This window comes from Eptesicus fuscus, chromosome 20 (assembly GCF_027574615.1).
Source record: "Eptesicus fuscus isolate TK198812 chromosome 20, DD_ASM_mEF_20220401, whole genome shotgun sequence".
Classification (NCBI taxonomy): domain Eukaryota; kingdom Metazoa; phylum Chordata; class Mammalia; order Chiroptera; family Vespertilionidae; genus Eptesicus; species Eptesicus fuscus.
In genome coordinates this window covers 41,102,209-41,113,850 of record NC_072492.1, presented here as the reverse complement: position 1 = coordinate 41,113,850, position 11,642 = coordinate 41,102,209, and the positions used below count along the sequence as shown (strand labels likewise).

Here is an 11,642-nt window from a genome sequence, read left to right as displayed (position 1 = left end):
GCGGCTGCGCTCCTCTATGACACGCCCCCTCAAGGGCCGGGGTCTAAAATGCATAGCACCGCTCACGCCTCAAGCCTGTACCTGTATCTATACCAGGAACAGGAACAGGAACCAAGGTGGTCACCCATTTATCTAACTCAGAGCATTCTCAAAGTTGGGGGGGGGGGTGGATTTTCTCCCCTAGGACAAAGAGATGCCCCCTCCTATTTTTATCATTGTGCTAGTTTAAAAAAAAAAATCACTGTCAAGAAAGAATTCCCTGAACAAGGAGGGGGTGGAAATAATGACCACTGAGATGATATTCCTTTCCTGGCCCCGGAGGGAATTTTTGTTTTTTGTTTTTATTTATTTTAAAGGGATCCAGATAGTCGGAACTTCAGGGCGTGCTGTGATTTACTGCAGGGAGGAGGCACAAGACTTAGGGTTCCAGGCAATTGGTGGTAAACCAAATCTCAAAGCAGAAAATGAAAAGTCGATCTGGGGGGAAGATTTTTAAATAAGTGGGTCAGAGGGACGGAGAGGAGATGAGGCGATCAATCTTAGCCCCCTGACAGCTCCCTCGGATGGCATCAAAGAATTTGGCTCTTTGGGAAAGCAGAGGCAACAGCCGAAATTCCCCATCCCTTTAAAAGGCCTGGGGGTGGGTGGTGTTAGCACAAGAGAAAGGTGATGCTGGGAGATGGGGAAACAGATGGGAAATGGGGACAGAGGGTAGGGCGCTGAGTTGGGTGGAAAGTTTGTCTGGAGAACTCCCACGGCTCTGGCCTCCCCTCCCCCTCCTGGCTCCCAGCTGCCCAGCAAGGAGGAGAAGGCTGGATAGCAGAGAAATGGCAACTCAGCCGGGAGCGGGAACTAGAAACTTTCTGTCCATGCAAACAGCCGCGTGGGTGGTGGTGAGTATTCATCCGCGTGGGTGGTGGTGAGTATTTAAAAAAGACCGAGCTGTCTGAGTCTAAGGTTGGGGCTGGAGGAGAGCCCGTTGGAGGTGGGAGCTGCGGGGACAGGGGGGTGGCCGGTCTGGCCAGCTCTGGAGGGCTCCAAGAGAACTGCTGTGAACTGGACAAACTGGCCAGAGACGGTTATGTCCAGCTCAGCTCCAAAGAAAGCACAATTTACCATTTGGAGGTGTGGATGGGGGCGCGGGGAGGGGGGTGGGGTTGCAGAGAAGAACCCGAGTCGTGGTGCAGTGAGGCCTGAGAGCGGGCTCTCTCTCAGCCACCCCCCTGGAGAAGCCCTGGAAGTTGGTTCCCGGGCTCTGGGCTCTGGCGCTGGCTGCAGGGTCGAGGGCTTCTGCCTGTCCCTGCAGGAAATACGGCTCCCCCTAACCCTGCTGACAGGTTTTACTGCCAGATTAGAGAACAGCAGAAAACTTGGGTGTTAAAAGGGGCCAAGAGAGCCCTCCTTCCCGCAGACACGGCTCCCCCGCCCCCTGTTGTGCTGTGAATCTTACAGCACAGATATCTTCGCCATGACTTTGGCTGCTGAGCTAGCGCTGGAATCTCTCGCAGAAAAAAAAAAAAAAAAAAGGGTGGGGGACACCAAGCTAAGCCCGCCTTATTTTTCTTGTTTGCCAACCAGCTTTAAGCCAAAGCTCTGGTTTTCAAACTCGAGCTACATTCTCGCTCTTGGCCTACCTCTCTCCTGCTACATAATCAACCCGCTGCACCCCCAGAGCCAAACATGGCGCTTCATCTAGTTACCTCATTCAGAAAATGTTATTCAGGGAAGAGGAAGAGAGAGAAAGAAAAACCCTTGAGCGTTATTTGATCCCAATCAAACTCTGCACGCTCTTATGCCTTTAAATTATAGCCTGACCCAATGCTAAATTGCTTGCTGCTTGGATGAGCCGAGTCCAGTTAAAATCCTACTTGGGGGGGGGGGGGCGTAGAACTCAGGTTGCTTTTTTTTTATTGTTATTTATTGTTGCATAAAGACTGTAATTACTAACCTTGGACTGCCAGGATGCAACATAAAAATGAAAATCAGCCCTCTCTCTAAGGCTGAGGGCCTGCAAAGATTCTCACCGACAACCCCCCCCCCATCACTTCCACCAAATATATGCTCCTAATTAAGCAATGCCTGCGCATCGCTTACAATTAGAATTATGCAACTCTTCAGCAAGCAGCCATCGCTTCCCTTTCAACGAATTAGCTCCATATTTCAGCCGCCCTGTCTCCTCGCTCTTATCGACTCCAGCGACGCAGCGGTGACATTTCATCTTTGACAGACCCTCTCTATCCTCGCTCCAATGTGATAAAACTTTTATGGAGCCACGACTAAGAAATGAAGTTTTCCCAAGGATCGTGGAAACAGCCGCACATTAGCCCGGGGACTATTTTATTGACGCTTAGATCCAACAGCTTCTCCCACCCTCCTCCTCTCCCCGTTCCCTGGCGGCCTGGCTGGGGAAATCAAGGTGCCTCCTTTCCCTCCGCCCCCGGTTTTATTTAGTAATTTAATTTCACTTTAGTTTTAAGCTTTGACCTTAGAAGTCCAGGCCTCGGATTTTTTTTTTTTTTTTAGATTAATCATTTTCCTTTGTTTTCATTTTAGACCCAATGGTGGTTGGGCTGCGGGTCACGTGACGACTTCTTTGTAGCTCCGGAAGAGAATTGTGAAGTTTAGGTTGCTCGGAAGGAGCAGTAATCTGCGGATTGTTGTTGTTGTTGTTGTTATGATGGGGACGTGGGGGTAGAGGCAGGGGCTGGGCAAGGAAGTTGTAGCCAGAGGAGCAAAAAGACAAAAAGGTCAATGAGTGAGAAAAATGGAGAGGCAAAGAAGCCAAACAGAAAGACCTAGAGAGAGCACCCAAGAGTCCTCCTTCCTCCCAACTTGTTCCTTAAATCTTAGCTCAAGGAGTTGGCAGGATGTCCCAGGCTCCTATGAGAAAAGCTATATAAACACGAGACACGGCGAGGGGAGGCAGTGGACAAAAAGGCCAAGCTGGGGTCTCCGGTGTCCTTATTCCCTTGGGGAAGATTTGGCAGCCGGCAGCCTCCCTCTGCTATCTCAATTGGACCACCAGGACAAGATAAAATTGATAACAGAAAGTTTATTCAAGAATTGTTTGACAGACAACCCTTTTAAGTAAGGAAAAAAAGTAACTACGGAAGAACAAAGAAAGTTCCAAGAGGGAATTAACTCTAATTCTACAAATTCAGGACTATACAGTGACAATTAGGAGCTGAGTTCATGCCTTTTAGAACTAATTACAATTGCTCATAAGTACGAGTTTAACATAAATCTACAGCTCTTTTCTAGAGTACAATAATAACTAAAATAGCTGGTTTTACATGACAGGAAACACGTCCTTTATAACAAGTAAATACTAAAAAAAAAAAAAAAGTACAGTTTTTTTTCCTTTTTCCCTCATATAAATACATAATGTAAGGGGATAAATAATACAAAAAAGAAAATATTTTAACAGGCTATGACCAATAAATATATATGAAAATGTTCACTAGAACACACGCTTTTTGAGCGATGCTGGACCCCTGCAGGCCCAGGCATCTCTCACAGTTGTTTTTATATCCATTAAAATGTAAACTCTAAGTGCAACGAAAGTGTCCTGTCAGGAGGCTGAGCAAGGCACACAGGCCCAGCTGCAGCCCCTGCCTGGGACAGACAGTTTGTTAAAATATACCCTGTTTTCACGTTAAGTCAAGAGAGCAACAGAAGAAAAAGTGTAGAAGAACCTCGTGTCTCCGATTGCTTTCTGTGGAAAGAGGGGGATGGACCTGGAGCTGAGATGGGTGGGAGGCAGTAGAATGGGCAAACCCTCAGTCCTGACAATTTGCCTGCCCTCACCTCCCAGCTTTTCCATAAAAGAAAAAAATATATATATTTATAATATAGACAGCTTTGACTTTCAAGATCTCTCACCATCCCTGAGCCCTCTGAAAACTGTAATTGATGGGGTCGGGGTAGAGATATTAATGTCCTAGAGCAGAAAAATACGGTGCTAGAAGGGAGTGCCCAATTAACCTCAAAGAGATGGGAGGACATTTGAGACTTCGGGGAGGTGGGAGGGGTTCGTGCTTGGTGCCCCTGGTTTTGAAATGCTTTCTAATTCTTTTTAAAGGAGAATTGCAAGGGAGGGAAAAAAAATCAAGATTGGGGGGAATTACCCACAGAGACTGAAGGTAAGTTGGTTGGTGATGGCCTAGCCATCTTGTCCGTGTCTTTAAAATGTGCTTCTCTATCTTATTGCCCTGTCTCCTCCCTCTAGCCCACTCCCAAGCCTGGAATACCCACTGCATATTGCCAGAGGCCTGGGGTTGATGGGGGCGGGGGGGGGGGGGCGCGTCATCTCCAACCTGCTGTGGGTCCCTTTTCAGTGGGTAGGCCGACAGATGGAACAAGGGGCTGGAGGATCTTTAAAAAGCAACCTCTCAGGCCAAGAAGGGAAGGAACTCCAGGCCCGTCCTTCCCAGGAAGCCGGGTTGCCAAGTCCCTGCCTCTTCCTTCACACCTCCAGGCTCTCCCCTAACCCCCTTGACCTCACCCCTCCGCCCTCCCTCTCCCATCACAGGTGTGTTAACTTGGGCGCTTCTTGGATTCTACCCTGAGGAGGAGGCGCATGGTGAGAGGAGAGGTCTGTGTAGGTGGGGTGGGGGTCGCAGGGTCCGTGGTGCTGGCTGGGGGCCATCGGGGGCGCCCCGTTGTAGTCCAGGTTCCCCGAGGGGTGGTGGGAAAGGTGGTTGAGGCCGTAGAGGGAGGGGCCGGCAGGGGGCGGCAGCGGATCCACGTAGCCGCCCCCGCCTACGTACACCGGGCTCCCCTGCATGGCGGGCGTCCCGTAGGCGCCCCCGTTGGCTTGGAGAACGTGGGGCTCGTAATCGGGCGCCGGCGTGGGCGGGTATTTCTGCGGGGCGACGCAGCCCTTGAGGGAGGGCTGGTAGCTGGAGGACAGCGCGTAGGCGTTCTGATGGGCTTTGCCGAAGGCGGGCGGGGACGGGCTCTCGTAGCTGGGGGTCAGGGAGTGCAAGGCGTTCATGAAGCCGGCGGTGGACTGCATGGGCTGCGGGGGGCTGCCGGCGGGGGAGGGGCCCCCCGACGACGAGGCCAGGCCCTTGGCCTTCTGGTCCTTCTTGTACTTCATGCGCCGGTTCTGGAACCAGATCTTGATCTGCCGCTCGCTGAGGTTCAGCAGGTTGGCCATCTCCACGCGGCGCGGCCGGCACAGGTAGCGGTTGAAGTGGAACTCCTTCTCCAGCTCCACCAGCTGCGCGCTCGTGTACGCCGTCCGCGCCCGCTTGGACGCCGCCGATCCCGGGGGGCTCTTGTCCCCTCCCCCGCCGCTGCCGCCCCCGCCGCCGCCGCCGCCACCTCCTCCTCCGCCTCCGCCGCCGCCGCCGCCACCACCACCACCACCACCACCGCAGCCCTCCGCTGGATCCGAGGGGGAGGGGTGGGAAGGGGAGAAAATGAAATAAAAGATAATTACTGAACACGCCGAAATTGAATGCATCGTTTCTTAATAAATCCAGGCCTGGACTCGGATCCCCCGCCGCCTCCCCTTCCCGTCCCCGCCTCCTCCTTGCTCTCCCCCCCCCCCCAACGCCCGTCGCATTAGCGGACACTCTATAATAGTGGCATTTATTAAGAGACCTGTTCTCCTCTCGCTGCCCCAGCTTATGAAAATTTGATCATGTCACGCAGACAGAGCCACATGGCCATTTATTTAGGGGCTGGGTTTTCTCTCGCACGCGTTCTCCCCCATCCTCAATTCCAGGTCTGGGCAGACACTGCCCCCCTGTCCTGCCCCTGCCTGTGACCAGGATGGGGGGGGGGGCCGAGGAACACCCTTGAGGAATCGGGACATCCGTGGGCAGGACACGGGCGTGTGGCGCGAAGAGGCTGCCAGTGCCTGGAGGCCGGGACCCCGGGCCGCCCGCGAGATTGTGATTAATACCCACAGTAATCATACTTAATAATAATCAATCGTGGGCGACTCTGCGTCTCCTGGCAGCGGCTCCTGGCTCCGCGGGCCTTGGAAGGGCCGAGGCCCAGCGCCGGGCCTTTCTGGAGGTGGAGGGTGGCCGGAGGGAGAGGGTGTGAGTGGGGTCAGGGGTCACCAGGTGGTGGGAGGTCCGGGAGCCGCGCCGCGGGCCACCTCCACCTGATATTGTTCCCGGGCCGCCGCCTGGGCGCCTCGGGGCTGGGCGCTAGAATAACAGGGACATTCCTGGCCCGGACAAAAGCGCACGGTGAGGAAGGCAGAGAGCTGGTACCTGTGCCGGGGGAGCTGTTTTTCAGCTTGGACGTTTGCCTCGACTCTTTCATCCAGGGGAATATCTGTTTGGTGAGGGTGGCGTTGGAGCCGGGGCCGCATTTGGGGGGGCCGCTTTTGCCGGACCCGCCCCCATGGCTGCTGTTGCTAGTGGCACTGGTAGGTGCGGCGCTGGGCGGGGGTGAGCCGGGCGGGGCGGGCAGGGGCTCGGGGGCCAGGCCCGGCCTCAGGCAGCTGCCGTTGAGCTCCTTGCCCTTAGCGTGCGGGCCGGCGTGGCCCAGGGATTGCAGCGAGCACGCCGAGCGCTGGTAGTCACCCTCCAGGTGCGTGGCGGCCTGGAAGGGGGCTTGGGGGGCACCATCGTAGCCGAAGCCGTTACTGCCGGGGTACGAGGAGTAGCCTCCGAAGAGTGCGGCCGAGGCGTTGTCGTAGTAGGTGGCTTTCTGCATCGCTGGGCGAAACCCGGGCAGTGGGTGGCAACTTGCAAGGGCCTGATACCCTCACGACCGGACATTGGCACCCCTGGGGGTCACGTGAGGCGCCGGACCCCCCCTCCCCTTTCTGCCCCCCTCCTCCCGGGGTCTGTTCGGAGCCGCTGACCTGCGGGGTGAGAGAAGAGACACAAGGGGGAGAAGAGGACTGGGGCTCGAATCCATCTTAGGAACTGAAAAGGGAACTGACATCAATAGGGATTTTTTCTTCTCCCCAACCCCAACATCTTCACAGCAGATGCGGAGGCCGCTTCCTGGCCACGGCAATGGATTTTTCTTACTTCAACGCTTTAATTTTAAAGTAAAAGCCCGCCGGCTTTCATTTCCACTTAAAAATAAGGACTGGACTCCTTTGGGGTCTGGCTAGGTATGGAATCTTACTACTTACTGCAAAAGTCATTGCTTTCTCTCCTGCCAGCACACTAGCCTCTAACCTCTCCTCCTTCCTCCCCCTATCGCCTCCACCCCAACTCTGGAGAGGGTGGCTCCAGAGGGGGGAGACTGGGAGACGCTAAAGGCATCAGCAATACCCTTCTCTGAGCTGAGGCCTCCTGCCTCTGCCTCCCTCCGTGTCCATCTAGGTCTCTCTCACCCACGCAGAGGCTCATCGGAAGGAAAAACAGCTCCGAAAGAGACAGAGGAAGAAGCAAGTGGAGCAGAGAGCCTTCTTGGGTCAGGGATCCTCTCAGCTCACAAAGACAATAACAACGGCCTGACCTAGAAACTTCCTGAAGACTTTTAACCTCCTGAACCAGAGGAACCGGGCCTTTCCCGCGTCCCTGCTCCAGGTATCACCACCTCCAGCCTAAGTCTTTGCCCAGCCAAGTCTGGGACTGGGGCCCGCCGCCCCCATGGGGCCCCCAAATGGAGCAGGATTGTTTCAATTCCCTGGCCAGGCTGGTTGGTGCTGTGACCATTTGGCCCAGATCTCCTCCCTCCTTCATTTTTTTCACGGGACTTAATTTTTCCCACCCTTTTCTTTGACTCCTTCAAAAGAAGAAAAGAAGAAAGAAACTGGATAACTGCTGGACTTTTCTACCAAGAGATGGGAAAAGACTTTCTAAAAGAGAAAAAAAAATTCCCTAGGAAAAAAAAAAAGTCAACAACGCAATTGGAACAATATTATTCTCTGGGCTGGAAACGGGGTACCCCTGTTTAGTAAAGTTCTCTGGGGCAATTTTTTTAAATAAAATCATTTTTTTTCATGCAGCCTTTTTATTGTGTGCCGAGAAAATAAAGGTTCAAGCTGTCATAGGATTTCTGTATATTTCTTCTGAAACTTCTGACTTCATCCCTCCCCCTCATCTGTCTTCCCCAATGCCTCACCATCCCGTTTTCATAAAACCTCCAGCCTGACCCTCTCCTCTGACATGTGAGTTTGGAATACTTAAATCTCATTCGGCCCAGCTGGCAAACTCCAAAGAAAAACTTAAAAATAGGAAAAGAAAAGAGAAAAGGAGTGTGGGTGAGGGAAGTCCCTCCCACACATAAATCCCCTTCTGAATCGCACAGATTTATGCTCAAAAGAAAGCCGGGGTGGCCCTGAGTTCCGATTGGTTTCTGGGAAGAATTTGTTCCTGGAAAATACACATGGGTCTGCGGAGCAGCAGGTCCCCTCAGGAAGACCGGAGTTCAACTGACCAGGCTGACCCAGACCCTTCATTATTATTACCATTAGTCTCTGATGATTTCACCAAAATTAGCTTCGGAGCAGCCCTGGCTGAAGGGGGAATTAATTAACAGGCATCAGTTGAGTTTGTTATTAATAGATAGAAGAATAAAATAAAATAAAAACGTTGGAGGGGGTTGGCTGGCTGGGCCCTGGCTTTATTTAGTCTAAATGATGGTTACAGCAGTCATGATGAGGAGGAGGAGGAGGAGGATAATAAAGCAATAATTTGGCTAGGCGCCTGAGGCCGAAATTTCTGTCGCTCCCCCTGCCGTAAGCCCGCAAACCAGTGCAGGACCGAGGCCAGGAGCGTGGTAGGCAAGAATGGAGACGCCGCCGCTGGGGAGCAAGGGCCCGGGAGGGGTGCGGAGGGGCTCAGCCCCCGGCTGCCGCCGCCGCCGCCGCCGCCGCCGGGCTGTCTGGGCCGCTGCTGCCGCGGAGGCCGGCCACTAGCTACGCTGGGCCCACGGAGGCGACGAGAGCGCGATCGGGACGCCGACCCGGGCAGCGGCGGCAGGTTCCCAGCGCTCCGGGCGGAGAGCCCAGCCCTACGGGCGGCAGCAAGTTTGGGCGCGGGAGGTAACCGGATTAAAAGGCGCGTTAGCAACTCCGCCCCGGGACGGGGCCCGGCCGGGCTGCAGGGCGCCGAGGCCTGGCGGGCGGGACAGTGAGCAGAGGGGACGGTGCCTAGGGGATCCGCGATCGGGGGGACCCAGGAGAAGTGGGGGTGGGGGAGCAGCTCTCACCCAGCCAAACATGTCTATTCCCCTTGCCTCCATGTTGGAAAAATCCAGACTCCATATGGCTTCTCGGGAGGGAGCCGGTGGCTCCTGGCTTCCCCTCAGGGTCTCGCTGAGAGTGAGCCGCCCCCAGCCCCCCACCTTGCCGGGCACACCCCTGGAAGAGCCGGGAGTCACAATAGCGGGGGGGGAAGACCCTGGAGAGGGGCTAGGCTACCTTCCAGGACTTAAAAAAAAATAAATGAATGGAAGAAAAATAAAACAGGGAAGGAAGAGAAAGGTTAGGCTCTTCTGATCAGCGGGAGAAAAAAATTCTGCCCAGGACCTGGTTGCTAAAAGAAAAGAAGAGAAAAAGGAGAGAAGCAGGAAGAGAGAGGGAGGGAGAGAAGGAGAGAGAGAGAGGGAGGGAGGAGGAGGGAGGGAGAGAGAGAGAGAGAGAGAGAGAGAGAGAGAGAGAGAGAGAGAGTCAGTCGCTGCGTGGAAGGAAGCTTAAAGCTTGTGAACTCTTCTTGAACCGAGATTGGAGTCATATGGGCCATAAATCATTGAGACATACTCTCCGCCATTCACAAACTGATAGCCTATTTTAGTCCAGCTTACCTTAGCCACCGACGAGGGGAGAACAGGCAGACATAATATATATTCACATCGAGCCCCAGCGCGAGCGGCAGGCGAGAAATCTCCCCTCCTTGAAGGCAAAGGAAAAAAAGACCACTGTTTAAAGCGGCGGCGCCCCCCCTCCCCAGCAGCCACCCCGGCTGGGGAGCCCGAGGGGCAGGCCGGCCGGAGGTGCCGCGCGGCGTCCGCTTCAATTCACTCGGCTTGGGAGCGGGGGTGCGCGGGAGGGAGGGGGTGGGGGAGCGGGGGGGAAAGAGAAGACCGAAAGGTGCTTGGGCTGCGGGGCTCGCCGAGAATCCAGCTCCGGGCTCCGCCACGGCCAAGTCGCCACAGTGCGGTTGCCCTATAAGACTGGTACGCCCTACTCTCCGTAACAATGGCCTCTGCTTTTGCACAGGGAGAGAAAAAAAAACCACACAGACACATACACACACACACACACACACACACACACACACACACAAGCACACACACACACCCCACCTCTCCCCCTTTAGCAAGCTTAGATGCCTGATAAGGAGGGAAGGTGATGGTGGCATTGGGGGAGAGGGGATTTTTACACCCCACCCTCACCCCCAAAAAAAAGGGTGAGTAAGGAAAGAAGGTAGAGGTTTGGGATTTTTTTTTTTTTTTTTTTGTCTTTTCATTTTGTAAGAACAGGTACATTTTTAAATGGAGATTTTGGCAGGCGAGGCAGGGGGAGCCGAGGCGAGGCGCAGCCAGTTGGTGTTCCCAGCTCTCACCACCCCAGTAGTAAACCATTATGCTAATTGGGAAGTAGCTGTGGGGAGGCCTAGTCCAAGGCACCGGCCTCCCTGGGGGTGGGGTGCTGGGCGCCCCTCTGTATTCATTTGCGGTGGAACACTAGGACTTTTTTTTTTTTTTTTAAGTAGTTTCACTCCTCTGGGACTGGTGGCTGGGTCTTCCCCTCTGGCTCTGGCTCCCTCCATCTGAGTCTCCCGGTCTGCTTCTTCTCTCCCCACACCCGCTCTATTCTTCCTCTCTCCCCACAAATTTCCAGACCCAGTTTCCAACTGGTAGGGGGGAAGGCCAGATTTTTTTTTTTAAACAGCCCCCTTCCCCCCCCCCCTTTTTTTTTTTTTTTTTTTTTTTGAGAACAGACAACAAGCGGTGAGTGATTATTTTAAAAACCCAGACCATCTTGCAGGGCGAGGGGGGCTGATGAGATGGTGACAAAAGGAGGACCCTGTGTTTAGCTTCAGCTCGAGACGGGCTGGCCACAAGTCTGGAGGAACTTCCCAGAGAAGTTTCTGTTAGGATTCTCACCTCTGGATGGGCAGAAGGGGCGAAGAGGTGATAAGGATATTTGTACTTCTAAGAAGATGAGAAGAACTGGCAAAATGGCTTCACTTTAAGTGAACTGGCAGGGGAGACAGAGGATGGTTGTTGTTGCTGTGATCGTTATTATTATTCAGAACAAACCTGTTCTCTTAGCTCTGCAAGAAGTAAGGAAGATGATGATCAAAGCTAAACTTTTCTTAGGGTGTGTTTGCGAAGGGCGGGGAGGCCTGTAGGAGGAAGACAGGGGCCAAGAATGTAGGTGTCTGCAGATTTGGCTCGGGGGTGGGGACGAGTCACGTTGGTGGAGGGAAACCACAAAAAGCACCAGGACATTCCCAAAAGCAGGAGAATTTGCAACTCTGCCTAACTGCTGACTCTGGGTTTAGCGGGTAAAATAGGAGGCAAACGGTCTCTTTTTTTTTTTTTCCTACAAAGGCAGCTTGGAAAACTTGTTCTCTTAACTTTTCGTGGATAGAACCAGCCACTAACCCTGTGAGCTCCTGGTTAGAATATTGGGCTTTTGCCTTCTCCCATCTGGATGCACCAAGGAGAGATGGGACTGGGAGAACAAAGGTGAGAGATGGTTTCCA

The 11,642-nt window shown here is 53.7% G+C and overlaps 1 protein-coding gene and 1 long non-coding RNA gene across 3 annotated transcripts; one reads left to right on the top strand and one right to left on the bottom strand.

Annotated features, from left to right (window-relative positions):
* Positions 1-784: 784 nt before the first annotated feature.
* On the top strand, positions 785-5,185 carry LOC114227146 (uncharacterized). Of its 2 annotated transcripts, XR_008554809.1 has the most exons (4): positions 785-893; positions 4,082-4,142; positions 4,532-4,582; positions 5,121-5,185. It is a non-coding gene; the product is annotated as an uncharacterized LOC114227146 (long non-coding RNA). The 2 variants fall into 2 exon arrangements; XR_008554808.1 differs by lacking the exon at positions 785-893 and having other exon boundaries at positions 3,973-4,142.
* On the bottom strand, positions 4,526-9,832 carry HOXB3 (homeobox B3). The gene is made up of 3 exons (XM_054709635.1): positions 9,733-9,832; positions 6,234-6,832; positions 4,526-5,391 (listed from the first exon to the last, which is right to left on the bottom strand). The coding sequence occupies exons 2-3, from the start codon at positions 6,679-6,681 to the stop codon at positions 4,526-4,528; spliced, it is 1,314 nt and encodes a 437-aa protein (XP_054565610.1). The 5' UTR covers positions 6,682-6,832; positions 9,733-9,832.
* Positions 9,833-11,642: the final 1,810 nt, after the last annotated feature.